General features: G+C 34.2%; 1 protein-coding gene across 1 annotated transcript in view; it reads left to right on the top strand.

Annotated features, from left to right (window-relative positions):
- TMEM170B (transmembrane protein 170B) overlaps window positions 1-14,792 on the top strand; it is a 17,084-nt gene extending 2,292 nt beyond the window's left edge. The window contains exons 2-3 of the mRNA XM_087707465.1: window positions 9,889-10,059; window positions 14,278-14,792. Coding sequence (XP_087563591.1) covers window positions 9,889-10,059; window positions 14,278-14,408 — 302 coding nt within the window. The 3' untranslated portion in view covers window positions 14,409-14,792. The remainder of the gene's footprint in view (window positions 1-9,888; window positions 10,060-14,277) is intronic.
- Window positions 14,793-19,822: the final 5,030 nt, after the last annotated feature.

Raw genomic sequence — 19,822 nt, 5'->3', positions numbered from 1 at the left:
TTTAATATCAGGACGCTAAAGCTGAGAATTATATGAGATCATTAAAGGATACTAAGAGCAATGTCTAAGAGAAATACATTCAAATTCATTTAAATTACTAGTTGCTGAGTGAAAGTGATGAAATTATAACAAGTACAAAGAAAAGACAAAGCTTTCCAGCTCTTTAGTCTTCTCCCCGAAGAATATATTGTATCCCATTAGGAAGTGGTGAAAAGCAAAATAGTGGGCAGAGTTAAAGCTTAGAGATTGATAGAATAATGGCCAGGAGCTATGTACTTTGAATGAGTTTAAATCTCCAGAGCTACTTAAATCGCATGCATATTGGAAAATCATTGAATTGACATGACTGGTGATTGGCAAGCATTGTTTCTATCTCCCAAATCGGGAAAGAGCCTAATCCAGGGTATTATTTATCATTCACTCTGATGTTGATACCTGAAAACATTTCTAGAGTTCTTTATTCTTTGCACACAGTTAAAACAAAAATACACACCCTAGAAGCACAAAGATATATGGAAAGCTTGAATGATATATTGCATCAAGTGATACAATTTTATAATACAATATCAAATTGCAGAGCTATACTAAGAGCCTCTGTTTCATAGTAATTTTATTAAACATAATTAAAAAGCTAAGGACCAGTACAAATTAAAGGAAAAAAAAAACCCACCAAAAAGTATATGAAAGAAAAAGAAATTACTTATCCTTTATAATAAGTATAAGTAACAGTGACAAATCTCTTTCTCTTAAAATTCATCAAATAATCGGTTCTCTCATCTCTTTTCTAATGTCCTAGAATATGATGATGTCTCATTTTTTCCTTGTCCCTTCTCACAATATTCGAAACTGTAACAACTCTTATAAATCCAGTATAAGAAAGTTATGCAGGTCAGTCTTTTGGTTTAGCAAGACATCAAGCATTTGAATATCCTGTGTAGTATCTCCTTCCACAGCATTCCCATAGCCCAGTGATGGTGAAACCTTTTGGCACCGAGTGCCCAATCCAGAACGTGTATGCGCATGTGCACATGCGCGCACCAGCCATCTGGTCTTTGGGTTTCCGGCACACGCATGCACACTGGCCAGCTGGTCTTCGCATGCGGCCGAGTGCTGGAAACCCAAAGACCAGTGCGTGCCAGAAACCAGAAGAGCAGCTGGCGACAGCATAAGTGCCCACAGGTGCCATAGGTTCACCATGATAGCCATAACCCCTCATTTTTAAACCTACTTTCAAATCAGATTCAGTCTGATAAAGTTTTTTCTTCTTTCATATAATCTTCCAGACACAATCTGTATATAATGGCAGACGTTTTTTAAATTAACATCCAGTTCCATTGTTCATTAAAAAAAACTAGTAAGACAAATTTAGATGTTTTTCTCATTTAACTGTAATCTTTAATTCCTACTAATAACAAAATACACAGACCTGCAGATGGAAGTAGGATGACTATGACAAAAGAAAGCACAGATAATACCAATCATAATAGGCACCATGGGTGCCATCCCAAAACATCTGGAGCTCCTGAACACCATCAATATTGATAAAATCACCATCAGTCAATTGCAACAGGGAGCTTTACTTGGAACAGCTTACATCTTTCAATGATACCTTTAGCACCGTCAAATAACAACATCTACCTTTCCCAGGTCCTTGGAAAGGACTTGTTAGAAAGATAAGAATGCCAAATCCAGTCTAAACATCTGGATGGTTGTATGACAAACCATATTTTAAGTCCTTAAACTTGTATGAAACTTCTTTCATTAAAGATTGAAGATAACTCATGCAGTGTAGTAATACTTGCTTTCATGAAAGTACCTAATTTTCAAAGTGTGGTTAACAAGCAATTTTGACTTTTTGAAGCTATTGCACCATGGTTTGGTTATTATTTTATTTATTATTTGCCTCCCATCTTACTATTCAAAGCAACTCTGAGTAGCAACTGTCTGGTGCACTTGGGGAGAACCTGTGGTCCTCTTTGTCCAGAGAGGAATAACAGAGCCTATCCTTTCACTGGCTCTTTATTCCACTACAATTGTCAGATTCGCTCTTATGAAACTATCTTTAGTTTGCCATTTCTTCCTCAGAAGTGATGAACTATATGCTAAGAGCTTCTCAATAGTAATGACAGTGGAACCGAATTTGGTCTTAGGCACTGAATTTGGCTAACTATGCCTCACATAGAACTTAGAAAATATTGATCAGATAATGTAAACAGACCACTATTACAGTAATAGGGATCTCTAAGCATCAGAATAAAAAACATCTTGTTTCAGCTTTGCTTTTCAACATTTTGCCTATTGAAAAAACAGAAAACAATATAATATTGACCATTTGTCAGGCTGGAATGGCTAAACTACCGGTAACCTCTATTGGGGAGAGGGAATAGGTTCCTTAATAGAATATGAGAATGCCATAAATATAAAATAACATGATTTTAGCAAAACATTTGATAAATTCATTCCATTAGGCTTGACATTCTGATTACCAAATTGTTAATTGTGGGCTGGATGACAAATAGATATATACCTGATTCAAAAATTATATTCAAAAAGTGCTCTTTTAAAATTAACCATTAACCTGCAAAAAAAAAAAAAACCATTGGTCTGGGTGTATGCCCTTCAGAGTTTTTTTTCCCCTTGTAATACTCTCAGTCATTTTGAAGAGGCAGAAGAAATGCTGATCAGATTTTCAGATCAGACGAAATTGAGAAGAATAGACAATGTTCTAGAACACAGAAATCAAAATCTGGTGTTCCATTAGAGAAATAGGCTAAGAATACACAAATAAAATGTTTATAGTGCTAAGTACAAAAATTTCTTGAGAAATTAAAATCAAACACATGCATAAAATTGGCTTGGTAATACTTTGGGGGCAAAAAATCTCAAAATTGTTGATTACCCTTTTCTTTTGTTAATTCAATTTGCAGTGTGGCAGAGAGGCAAATGCAATTTTAGATGCATCAGCTGAAATGTGTATCAGCTGTACTGAAAATATAGTTTTCAAATCATGGGAAGTAATATACCTTGCACTGACTAACTGGTCAGGCCCATATTAGAGTACAGTATCCAATTCTGTGCACCATTTAAGAAATACTAAGAAAAATTGAAACATGTTCAGAGAAGATCAAAAATATGATTAGAAGACCAGAAATGATGTCTTGTGAAGCGACATTGAAAATGCTAGACATATTTAGCCTTTGTGATAGCAATACCTGAAAGGATATCACACAAAAAGAGATTAGAGCCTGTTCTTTGTTGCTCCAAAGTGCAAAGTTACCAATCGGATAACTCCAAAGTTATCCGATTGATAGTGGGCTTTCCTTCTCTGAATGTGAAAAGTTTTTGGGAGTAAATAAATAAAATAAATGCGTTCAGCAAAAAGTGGAAAATATCTATAAGGATGTTTTGGATTTTTGCATTAAACAAAAAGCGTTTGTTTTACTGGAAGGGGCCATTTACCTAATGGTTCCTTCCAACTTTGTACTTTTATGAGGTTTGGTATCAATTAAACATTTACCATGCCTGACAATGAGTTATCAATCACTAATATTTTAATATAAAAACATTTTAAACTATAAAAATACATCTAAAAAGCATCATCTTAGAAAATGAATATCATTTCTATTGTTGTACAGTATGTCTGTCTGATAGATTGAAGTTTCATCAATAAAGCTGTTTTTTTTCTTTAGAATGATTATTTTATACAAATAAAATATAGAGATTTAATTTTTCAATAAGTAATTTGATGTATTAAAATTTATTTAATTAAATAAGTGCCTTAATAATTAAATAATAGAAATGCTATCAAAGTTTTGATTTACCTAAACAAAATTGCAAAGGAGTGTTTTGTAGTGGATTCTGAAAGGGGAGACACGTAGAAGTGGAAAGAATTTTACCTGTCTTGCTTTGTCTTTAGCTGTTTTTGAATGACTTGTGCAGTACTTAACATATTTCGTAGGATAAATATTTCACTCGCTGCTCTGGCTCTCAGCAATAATACATTCTCTTTTCTCAGCAGTGTTGGTTTGATTGTTGCCATCAAAATCATACATGGCAAGACATAGAACTGGGTTTTTTCCTTCCGTTCAATCATGTCCAATTCTAAAAGACTACGTGGACAAGTCCCTACATTTTTCTTGAGATGTGATTTGACATTGCCTTTTTCCTAGGGCTGAGAGAAAGCGAGTAGCCCAAAGTCAACCAGTTCACTTTGTGCCTAGACCAAGATTAGAACCTAAGGCCCCCTAGTTTCTAACCTGAAGCCTGCACCACTACAGTAAACCGAATCATACGTTTCCTGATCAAATGGCCAAAGTGACATTGATGGATTTTCTTCATTGGTTTTCTAACTCATTTTTCATTGATAATCATATTTTTGGTGGGCAAAGATAATTTTGTATACACTGGTTTTAAATAATCATTGATTTCCTAAGTTACTATTCTTTTGCTAGATACACTGTCTCAATAAATGGGAGATTTTTTCTGTTTTTTTGTTTCTGGTTATTAATATTAGATATTCATATGAATAAGAAAGTTTGATGCATGAACGTTAGTAGTTATTATATTGTTATGATAAATTCAGCTAACAAATTGGAAATACAATTACATTATTTTTTTTATTCTAAAAGTTTCATACATGAAGCCTATTTTAAAAAATTATGATCCTTGTAGAGGAAGTGTTAAGATGACAATATGTGTCCTCTAGTTCTGATATATAATGATGTGACTATATTAAAAACAATAGAGGGTGTTTTTTTTTGAGAAAATCTAGCAAATGGTATCCTGCATCCCTCACTTGAGACCACTTGTGTGGTCTCATAAATGTGTTTTTATGTCCTCCAATCAACATGTTCAAACTTGAAACTTTGAATATTTCTGACCATATGGAAACTTACTGCTTTAAAATACTGGGTGTGTATTTTTCTCTTTTTGGAAATACATTTTTGCCTAGTATTTATCAGATTTTACATCTGACATAGGTATAAAGTGTGCAGTCCAGGGATGGAGCCACAAACCTTTCCCATGAATAGGTGAAAAGGCTTAGTTTTTTCTTTTCTTTTTTCCTGTTTTAAACACTTTGTGGAGGGCTATGAGATGGAAGGAAGCTTGCATAAAGAGAGGCTGCAAAATGTGAACAGCCTTCTTGTAAGTTTACGTATAAGGAAAACTGCAACTGTAATAGATTGAAAAAGTACAGGGAGTTTTGCCCCCACTGATTATTTAAAACCAGTGTATACAAAATTGTCTTTGCCCACCAAAAATGGTGGGCAAAGACAAGGTATGAAACACCTGGCCTGGTGTTTCATACCACCACCACCGTTGTTGTTACTACTACTATTACTACTACTACTACTACTATCACGTTAGGGGCACTGAGGCACTTCCATATTGAAAGGATTAACCAGTGACATCACCATTGCTCAGGGGATGCCCATGTAGGGGCTTCTTTCATATCCCTGTTAAGCTGTCCACGGATGTGGTACCCATCTCACAGTTGCCTGCTTTCGAACTTCTGGGTTGGCAGGAGCAAGTGAAGGGTGCTCACTCCTCCTGCAGCATCAGCTGGGTTTCAAATCTGAGCCTTCCGATTGTTAGCCCAGCATTCTAACCACATGAGCCAGTAGTGTTGTGTTTCATATAGAAGCCAAGCTTCTGGAAGATAGAACTTCTTCCCTGTTCTGCATATTCATAACTATTCTAGAAAAATAAAACAATCTTCTTGCTTCAAGCTCTTCACAAATGGCAACTCTCCTGCAAGTGGTAAGCTTCAGAACATAGTATGTAAAAAGAGAGGGAAAGTCAAAGCAGTTTACAGAAGAGGAAAAAATATATACAATAGGATATTGTATATCCTAGGATGTCACATAAAAGCAGAAACCATATGGTAACAAACTACCATGAATAAATACAGTTATAAAAATTATCTGGAGCATATTCTTAATTAAATATTAGAGAAGCAATAAATCTTTACCTTAAGAAAACATGAGCACTGTCTTTGATTCCTCAAATGGAAACCTTTATGAGTTCTGGCCATCTGCCTGGGTCAGATCTACCCAAAATGAATTTGTGACATTTCAGGTTGTAAGGCATTAACACCTTACAACCTCCTACTTAAGTTAATTTCTGGCCACACTCACTTTTGGAGTGAAGTCCTTGATATACTGTGCAAAGCCAATGCCAGTGTGGAATTGATGGGTTACGTAGTCTGAAAGGCTATAGTGTTTAGAATTAAATTTTATGTATTTTACTGAGAAATAAATTCCATTTTGCACAGTAGGACTTGCTTTCCACTGTTTATAATTGTCAGCTAAAACTAATTATAGGTGATTTTGATAGGTGGATAGATGGCATAAGCTAGCTAGGCAGGCAGACCTACCCAATACAGTATCTTGTCTCTGAGGGAAAATGTTAGAATTGAGAAAATATATGGGTTGTGTAAAAGAGTTAGGTTTTTTTCTTTCCCCAATTAGAGAAATTGCCTAAACAACTTACCTTTTCCTATGCTACTTTAATCTAGTTCCAAAAACTGCTAACCACAAGTTAACAAGCTCAGCTCTTTGACCTAAATTAGTTGAGTAGACTTCTATTGCTTGCTCACCTGTTACAGAATAGGCACAAGACCCTAATAAATTTCACACTGGATTTTTTTTAATTTATAAACAATCTATGCTAGTCCATTCCTCTCGATATGGTATCCCCAATAAGCAATAATAATAAATCGGGTTAAATAAAACACTGTTTATAACAAATTCTGATAAAGAAATTGTTGACTATTGGAAAAATATTAAGAGTGCAATGAAAAGCACAACATTCTGGAAAGCATTTGATGAAAAACAAAAGGAAGATGTAAAAATGATTCAGATGCAACTCAAAAATATAAAGAACTGGAGTATCCTCCCCAAAGATTAACTGCATGATTTTTGGCTCTAATCTTGATAAGCCTACACTCCAAGCTAGCAACACAACTGAATAACCTCCTGCAAACAACAATAAAATGAAGAATGAAATAACATTTCTAGTACCAAAAGGCAAGGGGAAAGCAAAAGATGACTCTAGGCCACAGGTGTCAAAAGTCGATTGCATTATGTGACATTGTGAGATTTTTTTGTTGCCTTTGTGGAGTTGGAGTGGGCATGGGCTGCGTGTGTGACACATCTGGCCTGTGGGCTGCCAGTTTGACAGGCCCACTCTAGCCCTATAACTTGCTGGCTCACAACACTGAAATTGTCAAGTGGGATTATGAACAATCTACACAAGTTTATTTGAAATGAACAATAGAACAAAAGAGGTTTCAAAAATCCATGTAGCACAAAATACCAGCTGCTAATTGATACAACGATCCTTCAGTTGCCAAAAAAAAAAAAAAAAGATCTATAGAATTTTTAAAAAGCATTAAAATCACTGCTCCTAGCCATTTTAGGAAGAAAACTCTGTTAACATATGGTAGCCAAAAATCAGAAAGAGTCTGGTAGTTTCTAACTAATAAATTTTATTAAAAGACAAGCTTTTGTAAACTGCAGCTCACTTTATCAAATGCATAGAGTGAAATACAGGAGTAAAATTTGGCCTGAAGAGATGTGCTAGTTTGGCACTTAATGAAGATAAGAATAGAAGATGGATTACAGCTAATGAATGGAAATGCCATTAGACACATGGAACCTGAAGGATATCAATACTGACTATTAATGAAAACTTCTGATGCACTGCATGACTGAAATGTAAAAAGTTTGCTAGTTCCCATTATACCAAAATAAATCCATCTGCTAAACTTAATATTTAGTTCTAATACTTTTCAAAATAAATAATGCCCACTAATATAGCATTTTATTCTATTTCGGTATTAGTATGATGTCTCATAAATTCTCTGATTTATGATCAACAAACATAATTTGATTAAAAATAGAATAGTATAAAATAACATGAAGTACAAAACTTGCAAGGTCACCAAACCGCACAGGCTACATTGATTAGTTTTAAGGACAGAAAGTTCTTCATCCTGATGAGCCAGTATCCAGCTTCTCCTTTTTAGAGAAAAATGTGGCTGTGTAGCACCAAAGATGGCATGGTTTCCAGGCTCATTTGTGCAGTGGCACCAAGTGACTAAAGTTGTTTGCATGACGGTCATAAAATGAATCAATACAGTCATTAAGAAAATCACTTATTAAGTGAATCACATAGTCCAGTGTTTCTCAACCTTGGCAACTTGAAGATGTCCGGACTTCAACTCCCAGCGAATGCTGGCTGGGGAATTCTGGGAGTTGAAGTCCAGACATCTTCAAGTTGCCAAGGTTGAGAAACACTGACATAGTCATTAAACAAAGCTAGCATATCCAATAGGCATCTTCGTTCCATTTCCCACCAGAAAGCAGGGGGAAATGTCACAAATTGTACCAAGTGACCTTGGAATGCTGTAGCTGCTCAGAAATGCAAGCCAGTTATCAAGAGCCCAAAATATCACATGATTTTTTTTGGGGGGGGGGAAGGGGGGAATTGCAATTTTGATGATGGATCATAAATAGCTTTTGTAATGTCCATCAAACTTTTGAATGGTCAAATTATTGTAAGTTGAGAACTTCTATTCCTATTGGATTCTGGTTTAGTTGAATAGATTTTATATGATTCAATATATGTCTCTGAAGGAATATTTTCAAATTAGTGATGAAAATTAAAAGCAGTAAAGCATACTGTGGTATTGCATTGTAAAACACAACTGTTTTTGAAAACGAATGTTTCTATGATAGAAGTATATTTTATTAAAGCGCTATCACTAGTATGTGTGGTGAAACTAGTTTTAAATATTATATTTTTGAATAGTCCTATATCTGCACACCGAGTTAATTCCATAAGTTTAAAGATTTGTTTTATTTACTTGAGTATTTAACATCTCCAAAGAAACAGAATTTTAATATAACAAAAAGCATTGAGCAATTTAAAAAAATAATATTCTGTTATTCTACATATCTCAGTCCCATGCAGCTGACATTCAGTCCTTAAATAATAAGAAACCTCAGTCTATAAACATTCAGAACCAATGTATTGATAACTGCAATATTATTAGCTTCATCAGGGAAAAACCCATCATTTTGCATATTGCCCATTTAAGCAAAGCAAATACCTTCAATACTTTACTGTCGGTATTACTTCTGAATAGTTAATATCTGTATTTTGGTTCCCTTAAATTACATTCTTGTTTTAGCTCTCAGAGTATTTTGAGTGTGTGACTTTGTATTCATGAGAGATATTTATATGTGTACACACACACACACACACAAACACACATGTACAGTATGTACCCATACACCTACATATAAACATAGATAACATAGACACATTAGCATAACTATGAAATGGTCCTTTTTAAATTTCTTTTGTTTCTTTTAATATTTAATTCTTCATATAATTGTTTTGCAACCTGTTAACAAAAAAAGTCATCTTGGTAGCTCACAGAAAAGGAAAGAAGAAGAAAAATGTAATACAGAAATATACACAGTCCTTTTGAAAATTCGTAGTGGAAGAATAATGAAATGAACTGGTACTATAGGTGAGAATTATTTCCATGCATTTGACATATAGACTATTCATAATTACTTAATATTTACTTTTTTATATAATTTGCACATTCCCCACTGGCAAAAATTGTCTACTAGGTAGTTTATAGGAAAAGGAGGGGGGGGGGTAAGAACATTGAGGTATACATAATATTTTTTAGAATGGATAATGGACAAGATCATAAAATTAACTTGTAAGTGAGAGTTATTTCTGTGCATGCATTTATATCTCTATCATTTTTCAAATACTTAAGTATATATATAAATATATATATATATATTTGTTACCATCAGAAAGAAATAAGAAATATTAACCTGCTGTTTGATTACTTTTTTCCAGAAATGTGGTACTGGGTTTTCCTATGGGCTCTCTTCTCTTCTCTCTTTGTCCACGGTGCGGCAGGAGTATTAATGTTTGTCATGCTGCAAAGGCATAGGCAAGGGAGAGTAATCTCTCTCATTGTGGTCAGCATTGGATTTCTGGGTTCTGTAACTGGAGCTATGATAACCAGTAAGTCTTACATGTTCAAATATAGTTGTGGTTCTTTTTGAAGATTATTACTAGCAATTGTAATAAATGTTCATGTATTGCTTCTGTTCATATTTTTGGAATTTTATATTGGAGTGCTATTTATTCTCTGAAAGAAAAAAAATCATGTATAAGATTGTAGCTATTGTATTATTATAATAATATCCTAGGCATAACTGTCTCCCAGTGCTTATTATCTGATAAACGACTGCAGAGATAACCATAGTTCTTATTCTCAAATTACATAAAGGCTTTATATACATATTTTGTGAATTTCTGATAATGGACTTGGATCATTTGTGTGCCAGGTCTGTTCCTTAACCTGTCCTTTTATCCTAGTACAGTTTTAAAAACCCAGAGGTGGGTTCCTACCAGTTCGCACCAGTTCGGTAGAACCGGTTCATCGAATCTACTGAACCGGTTAGAAGAAGTTCCACCAGTGGACCCAGAAAGCAGGCCACACTTACAGAAGAGGTTCCAATTTTTTTTGAAACCCACCACTGACACACACACACACACACACACACACACACTCACGCAGAGAGAGAAAGAGAAAGAAAGGAAGAAAGAAATTTAAAAAAAAGAAAGAAAAAGTGAGAGAGAGTTGAAAGAAAAAAATGAAAAAGGGACAGAGAGAAAAAAGGAAGGAAAGAGAGAGAAAGAGAGAAAGAAAACATATGGCCGGCAAGCTACTCCCACCAGGTCACATGGCCGGCAAGCCACTCCCACAAAGGAGGCCACACCCACAGAGTAGGTTCGAAATTTTTTTGAAACCCACCACTGTAAAAACTCTACATATTGAAGTCTAAAGTAGGAGTGCCCATTTCCATGAGTCAAACTGATAATAAAAATCTGGACATTTTTTTTAAAAAAGGTTTCTATATTACCTTCTTATTGCCATTCCAGCTTTGGTGAAAATAGCAATAGCTATTTTTTAACCTTCCCTTATAAAAGACGTCTAATGCAACTATGGCAATAAGGGATGGGGAATTATGACAACACTTTGTAAAGCACTGAAAGATCTGCTGTGATATACTGGAATTCTGGATAAATAATAATAGCATAACCATTGTATAGTAAGTTTTCAGTTGCCAGTAGAACAAATTTGCATGAATTGCTGGTCCACGTTAATGCAATATTGCAGCGGAGCTTAGTAAATTTAGCAACTAAAACCTAAAAATTTTCTACGTTAATGCATGTTTTTTTACTGTATTAAAGATAATGAAGCTTCTAAAGAACTATTTAATAACTTGACAATGAGACTTAGTCCAATAAAGATATTGTCTCTGTATTCTTCAGACAATTTTACACTTTCGCAATTAAGGCAATCTGATGCACTTACATTCTCTGCAAGATGTTGTTACAATCCAAAGTACTTTAGGAGATAGCTCCTGAAATAGTTATACCTAATAAGAATAGCTTCTCAAAAGAAAAAAATGTTATCTGACCCTTTATAGAATAGGTACATTATTTTGCTTATCTTAGCAAATTAAGATTCGTTTATCTCAATTCACAAAATTGTTTTATATATGTAAATGTCAGAAATATATATATGTCACTGACTCAAAACAACCCAAAAGCGCAATTCCTTAATGAATGTGGGAGGTACTGTACAGTAGTTCTCTCCTGGGTCAAGTTAGACACTTGCTGCATCATTAGCTTCTTTCCATGACTTCCAGATTCCTAAATGATTTACTAATGCCTTATGAAAAGGAGCATTGCTTGGAGTTGTTAAGTTAGTGCTTAGTGATTCCAGGAGATGCACAATCATCCCTCATAAAACAATTGGGATCTCCTGAGTTTTTTACAGTCATTTTTGGAGGAAAGCAATGCTTGTATCCATATATGAGAATGTACAATTTTGTGTGTGTGTGTATGTGTGTGGTAGATTTATATTCCCTATAGAAATTTTTATAAATTTGTTAGGAGCAATCTATGCAATGCCTTTGTAACCATTGGCTTTGTTAACTGTAGATAGAATTCTTTCATTACGATTTAGTTATTATTTATTTAGTATTGGGTTTTCCCCTATGCACAGATTTTGATGCATTCTTTGAGATAACCACAGAAATGTAAAAAATACTTTATAACATAACTTTAAGCAAGTCATTAATGTGCAGTCTTTGCTTTCGGGATTTCTGTCTTCTACTGATTTGGAGTTGTAATAAATTAAGCCATCAATTAGATTTGCATTTGTTATGAAATCAGTTCTGTCTTTGCAATACAAAAGAAAAATGTATTTAGTTTGTTATAGGAGTCATTTCATTAACCTAGAATTGTTCTTATTATTTTTATATTTGATTTGTATGGTTCTCTTACAAAAATTAGAATGATAAAAATGAAGTGTCTTTATCTGCCACATTTCATTTAGTTAAATAATTATGTACATGTACACCCACACACATACACCCATAAATGGTAACTTTAATATAAAGACTATCAGATCTACAGTGTCTTATGAGAACCCACATATTGTGATTAATGTTACTGCCAGCTATTGTTTTAAATAGGAAACAATGTCTGCTTTAAAAATACCCAGTACATACAGGATTTTATTTGCATATAATAAACTTTCTATATTTTTAAATTTTTCATATCAAAAATAAGCTTAAATCAGAACATAAACATCTTACAGAAACCGTTACAGTAAGGTAGAGAGAGAAAGATGGTAGATTAATCTTATGCTAATGATAGACTAATTTATGGAAGTTTTCTGTAAGAAAAATTATATTAAACATCAAACTATTTTTCAGATAATTGAACAATAACTATTAGAATGAACCCTATTTCTTTTTTTAAAAAAATCAATAAAATATTCTCTTTTCTATGGGGAAAAAAAACAGTTTAGTTCAAGTAGAATACAGCTAGTCCTCAACTTACAACTACAGTTGGGACAGGAATTTCGGTTGCTTAGAAATGCAGTTAAGTTAAATAAGTCGTTATGGGACTGAACCTGATTTTATGTCTGTTTTTATAACAATCGTTAAGCGAATCGCATGGTTGTTAAGCAAGTCGTGCGATTGTTAAGCAAATCCTCCTTCCCCGGTTGATGTTGCTTGTCAGAAACTGACTGGGAAGGTTGACGATTGTAATCATGTGACTGCAGGAGACTGCAACTATTTGTAAATGTGAGCTGGTTGCCAAGTACCCAAATTGGGTCACATGATCGTGAGAGGGGTGCATCAATTGTAGCTTTGAGGACAGATTGCAAATTATTTTTTTCTGAGGCTGTTCTAAGTTTGAACCATTATTAAATGAAATGTCATAAATCAAGAACTATCTATAGCAGTGTTTCTCAACCTTGGCAATTTGAAGATGTCTGGACTTCAACTCCCAGAATTCCCCAGCCAGCATTCGCATTCGCTGGCTGGGGAATTCTGGGAGTTGAAGTCCGAACATCTTCAAGTTGCCAAGGTTGAGAAACACTGATCTATAGCATGGTTACCAGCTTTGAACCAATCCAGTGTATTAAACTACGGTCTAATGTTACTTTTGTGATTCTTCCTTGATTTAAAGTTTATTTTTTGCTCAGTTGAAATAGGAAACTGATTAAATTGAAATACTTCTCACTGTTCTCCAAGGTAGAGTAAAGGTCAGTGCATGCCCTGTTGAGCTAAGCATATGCATTAGCTGTAAGTGGAATAGGATTCAATTGGAGAAGGTGGATTACTTTGCCCCTGTTTTCTAGGGTGAATGCTTGATAAGATTTAAACATTTGAAACAATTATTAGACAGTGGATCAAGGTTCAAAGGAAATTGGTCTAGACTGTATATAAATAAAGAATTCATAGAACAGTATCACTTCAGAATTGAGTTCTATTTTAGGATGCTTCATCAGCAGTCAAGAATCAGAAATTAAACCTTTAGATTATTTGATCATCGGTCTTGTGTAGGCTTTTAATTATTAGTTTCTTACATGGATTAGGAACTTTAAGTCTCACTGAATGGGGGAGCTGAACATATATGAATGCAAAAGAAGTGTTTGACTTTTGCCGGATCATTCCTTAAACATTCTGTAGAAGAGTGTCTATTTACATTTTAGTAAATTATGGAATCATACTGTACTTTCTGTCCAGTGTGATAAAGAGTTATAAAATCAGTTGTGTATGGAGGAGGGGAACATTACATATTGACTATATGGTGATTTTTGAATAATTTTTGGGGGGTTCTGATTATAATTGTCTTCCTTGTCCCTTTCAGGTGCAGCAGTAGCTGGGATTTACAGAGTGGCTGGGAAAAGCATGGCTCCCATGGAAGCACTGGTGTTTGGAGTTGGGCAGACTGTACTGACAATAATTATTTCATTTTCAAGGATTCTTGCAACACTTTGAATCTTCTTGCTACACTTTGAATTTTTTTACGGAAGTGCTGTGCATAAAAGGAAGCAGTCTGCCATGAAGCTTTCCAGAAAATGGCTTCAGTAGCGGATGGATTGGAATTACCAGGGAAATGCATGGTATGTGGACTGCAAACTAGAGGCTCTATCCATTTGGGAAATGCTTTCCTCTAGAGTCCGAAAACAACACCCTACTGCACTGTACCTAATGTGCCTCTGTCATAGGCAAGGTGTGATCCATTAAGGAGAAGCTTGAGATAAACCACCTTGTGAAGCTGCTAATCAGTCAAACAGTCGGTGTTGTGATCATTGTTTGTGATGGTATTGAAGAAAACACAGGGGCATTTCTGAAGAATGAATAAATGTGCCAAATGTGAAATTGATTTAAAAAAAAAAAGATTTATAATGTGACCATTTAGATGTGTAGTAACTGAATGCTGCAGACATAGTTTTAAAAATTCAGGTACAGCAGCTAGATATTTGCTTATTATTAATTGAATCCCATTCAGTACAGAATATTAGCATGGCCATGGGAACAAAACAATTGTGAACCGATGTTATATGTGAGCAGACGCCGTAGCTGAAGCAAAGCTCTGATAAGGATATGAATCCTATTGATACAAAATGAGAGGATTTCATGAAGGGGTTTATTAAGATGCATTGTATTCACTAAAGTCAGATTCAGTTATTTATTTCTACACATTTCAAACCTTATAATTTATGGTATACGCTGTAGTCACACTGCAGAATTTGGAAAGTTGTATGGGTCAAATAATACAAACTGAAATGTCTTTAATGAAATGATCCATTCCAAAGCCAATTTTAATGTTTCACTAATATCATTAATACCAGTGGAAACCATAGATTTTGAAAAACTCATATTTACCAGATTATACTGTGATAGATACAAAACCTTTTTTGTATGTGATTAAGAACAAAATTATTTTGGTAAGCTGCTATAATTTTAAAAACAGGGCAGTTTAATTTCCTTTTCAGTTTCCTAATTTTTATCCTAAAGGTGCTTTTCAAAACGCATCTGGAGTTCCTTGGGGCTTTCAAGGAAAAAATAAACAACCAAGAAATTCCAGTTACCTTTTGAAAAGCACCATCGGGACAACAATGATCTGGATAATTGAGAATCTCCACAGAATTTCCCCAATTTTTGGATAGCTTGGGAGCAGTTATATGTGACTTTTATCAGCTTAGCTTTGAATAGAATAGATACATTCTGTTTGTGTGCTTCAACAAATGCCATAGTGGTGTGACTGTAGCTGTCTTTATTATAAAATGTTATTAAATGAATACCAAGAACAGAAAGTACCATGATGGGCCAATGTGAATATTAGGAAGAAGTGACTCAATTGTATTTTGTCCTGACTCATAGATCTCCTATGCAGTCAAAGCCTGCACTGCATGTGCTGGTGTTTGAAAAAACTTTTGGAAGAGAGTACAAGTAGCAATGGCTGAAAAACACAGTTTTACCATAGAAGCTTAGGTACTTTCATTGCCCAACTGGTTCATCATTCATTCACGCGCCTTCCTTAAAAAGTGGAATTTCTAGCTAGAAATTGGAACAAAGAACCCTGAAATATTAACAGTGGACATCTGTGTATGTGTGTGCTTTCCTCCATTAAGGAAGTACTGTGCGAATTTAATCTTAAAACTAAGATAAAAGTAGGTATTGTGCCTATATAAAAATATTTTTAAAAAAGATAAAAAGACAAGCCCATTGTCCAAAAACTCATGATAATAGGATCATACCCACAAGAATAATAATTAGACATTACAATTCTTTGCTCCAGAGCTTTTCTAAATGTTGTGGTAAAAAAATCTCAATTTATATTCATATGTGTTAATATATTAATTATCAAGGTTTATATTGGTCTAAAAGAGTTTAAAAGAGGTTTATTGTTTATCTTTTTGTCATTCTTATAATTGCAATGGTAGGCAGTTCCAGCAAGAATGAATCAATCTATATGGAACTACTACATCATTTGACAGCAGAGGTCTCTCCGCAGTAGCCACAAATATAAATTTTGTGTTCATCCTGCGCTCTGAATCAAGGTCATAAGACAGTGGAAATAGCATTAATACTGGGAATTTAATAAGATATATTTTGTTGCAACTAATTTAAAGTTAAATACCAAGGTACATTTATTTATTTATTTATTTGTTTGTTTACTTATTTATTTATTTATTTATTTGTGTGTGTGTGTGTGTGTGTATATATATATATATATATGTATTTATTTGCTAAATAGTAGTATAAAATGATTTTGGGGGTGGTAGTGCCTTGAGTATATATTAGAACTAATTTTTTAGTTTCTCCATTTTTCTGCTGTTCTGTTTCTATTGGTGGATTACTACTGCTTGGCAATGTTGTAATGGATGTGGTAGGGGCGTTCCTGTTAAAAAGACAACAACAAACACAATTGAAGAATATTACCCCAATTCAAGCCAGGAGGATTTTAAAAAGAAAATCAGTTCAGTTTGAGGAAGATTATTTCTTCAGTATTTTATCATAAGAATCCTGCATCTTGATGTCCATATTTTATTGAGCAACAAAACATATGTAATGCTGTTGTGTTTATATGTAAACTGGTTTAATATTTAGTATTACTGTACAAAACTAATGGTTTTACAAAACAAACATTCTCAGGCCCCAGAACTAAAGACAGTTATAGAGATTGTATTTGTAAATTGCTAATTATAAAGATTTTAGGGCTATATGCAGAAACATTGTTATGCTGGAAACTCAGATGCTTCTTATGTTTGCAATTGCCTCATCGGATGAAACTACCAACAGTTTTCACAAAACAAATTCTATTGGTATTAAAACTAGGCTGGGAATAATTTATATGGTAGTAGAAATGCACTTTTTGTTACAATACTGCAATACATTCATTGTCCTCAGAATATGTTACATATTATTGTAAGTAACATTGCCATCTAAAAATGGAGAAAAACAAGCAAAAATACTTTACAACAGGAGGCAATCATAGATAACCCCTAGTAAGATTAAACTGATGAAGTGTTTTGTAGATAAATCACTGTATATGATTATTATGATTATTTTGTATAAAAGGATGGTGGATAGAACTTCTTACTGTTCTTGTTTAGTAATGGATATTTAAACACATTTGAACAGACAATAGATACCATTTAGTGAAGACATCTCTGGCCTCCCATGCCTTTGAATAGAATACGTCAAACCTGTATTTTAAAGTGACTGCAGTGATAGTTATTTATTGCTTTTAAAAATGGATTTATATATTAAAAACAGGAATGAAGTAACCAAGGAAGTGTGTTTTATAGCAATATTCTTTTATATTCATTCTTGAAGATAATATATAAGGAAAATGCTTATATACTAGGACAAATTTTCATCTTCTGAAAAGGTTGAGTGTGTATGAATTCCGTGTAAGTTTATGTTAGAGTGTTGTAGTTCAGGGTGAAATGTTTTTTGTATGAATGGTATTACCATAATATTTCCAGCTGCTAAAATAAGTCAAAGAACTATCTATGATGTTCTCCAAAAATGTCTTTGAACAATAGTTTCAACTTGGACCAAGCATTCTAAAAGAAAAAATGCAGTGTAACTTTTCAACAGTACCAGTATTTGAACACGAACAGAGTTATTAACAACAATTAGAGAACAATTGAAAAATTCATACAATTCAAAATAAAACTCTTCCAGGCCTTCCTTTTTTTAAAGTATATAACATAGCTTAAGTTTAAAGAAATAGTATCTAATGCAGTGTTTCTCAACCTTGGAGACTTGAAGTCCTATGGACTTCAACTCCCAGAATCCCCCAGCCAGCACAGCTGGCTGGGGAATTCTGGGAGTTGAAGTCCACAGGACTTCAAGTCTCCAAGGTTGAGAAACACTGATCTAATGGCATTCTAGATATCCTCTTTAATATTACTTAGATTAACAGGTTAAGTTGGTTTGTTTTATAAACATATGGACCAAAGAGGTGATTCAGTCTTTGTTGTATTTATTTGTAATATAGCATTTTAAATATATTTTTCTTGAGCAATTTGAAGAAAGCAGTAGTGTTTCCTCTTTAGTTTGCACTTTGCTATATTTTGTTTCAGTATGATAAACTTATTTCTACTTGAAGCTTGCATATTTTTGTTGTACTATAGTAAAACCAAGCAATCAGCTTTTGGTATAATTAAACGGATTTTTAAAATTAGTTATGGTTGAATTTTGTTATCCATTTAGGTGACTCCATGTCTCTTTCCCCTCCCCACAAAAAGGTTTAAAATTAACATTTTAAGACACTAATTTTATACATGTTATACTTGCATCATTGCATAAAATATTCAATGGGACCAAACTTGTTTACTTCAGTAAAGATTTTTTTATCTCCATTTTCTGGTAAAATAATTTGCCTCCAAGCCTCGCTTTTACTTTCAACTTGTGTTGCAAGGGTGAGGATTATGTGGTTTTCATGAATCCATACTGGATTTAATTTATTATTTTGTTAGAGACATGTCTTTTGTTAGAGTGGGAGAGGAGTTTTTAAAGAGCAAAACAATTGTGTTAAAGTTCACAAAAGCTTAATACAATTTTTGTTTCTACTTTTGGGAAAAGAAGGAAAGTTAGCAATTGCTCCTGAATTTCAACAACACAACTTGTGGCTCAGTGGTGGGTTGCTAATCCCGTTCCAACCGGTTTGGTTGGAACGGGGCCGGCGGCGTCCTCGTGCACAGGCGCAGTTCACGCACACGTCTTAGCGCCTGCGCGATGCTCCAGCTGCTCGCGGAGAATCGCACAGGCACTGTATGTGCCATGCGCCTGCGTGGAAGCGCAGAAGCCTTCAAAGACCGTTAAGGAGCACGGGCGGGCGGGCCCTTCGCCATTCCCGGAAGTTACTTACTTCTGGGTTCGCCGACCAACCGGTTTGCGGGGACTGCCACGAACCGGTTGAAACCCATCCCTGTTGTGGCTGCTTTGGAGTAAGAAAACAATATTGGAGATGACAATATGAATTTCAGATGCAAATACAGACACAGAAGTTGCTCATTATTTTTTAAAAAAATGTGTTTTTGTAGGGTTTCTGGTAAAAGTGTTTCTCTTTTTCATTAAGAATTAACTGAAAAGAATAGAATTAAAGTGTGGAAGGAACTATTTCTCCCTTTATTATAAAACTTGAAGATTAAAATATAGGCAAGTTATAGAAAGCACTGAAAATACAGCAAATTGCAGGATTTCCCTCATGTACAATTCAAATTAGTACCTCATAGAATTACAGTAAATGAGAGCAGGGCCTTGGTGCTTACACAAATATCTGGCCTGATATGCGATATTTTGCTTTTGATTAATGCCATTTAAAGTTTCAGATTTTCAGTTAAAAAAATTTAAAAAAAACAGAAAATTATCCATGAGAAGGCTACAACATT

The sequence above is a fragment of the Thamnophis sirtalis genome, unplaced genomic scaffold (genome assembly GCF_051295495.1).
Source record: "Thamnophis sirtalis isolate CommonGarterSnake01/CBP01778 unplaced genomic scaffold, rThaSir2_p1.2 scaffold_2, whole genome shotgun sequence".
NCBI classification, from domain to species: Eukaryota; Metazoa; Chordata; class Lepidosauria; order Squamata; family Natricidae; genus Thamnophis; species Thamnophis sirtalis.
The sequence above is the reverse complement of the archived record's forward strand: the minus strand, read 5'-3'. Positions and strand labels throughout refer to the sequence as shown.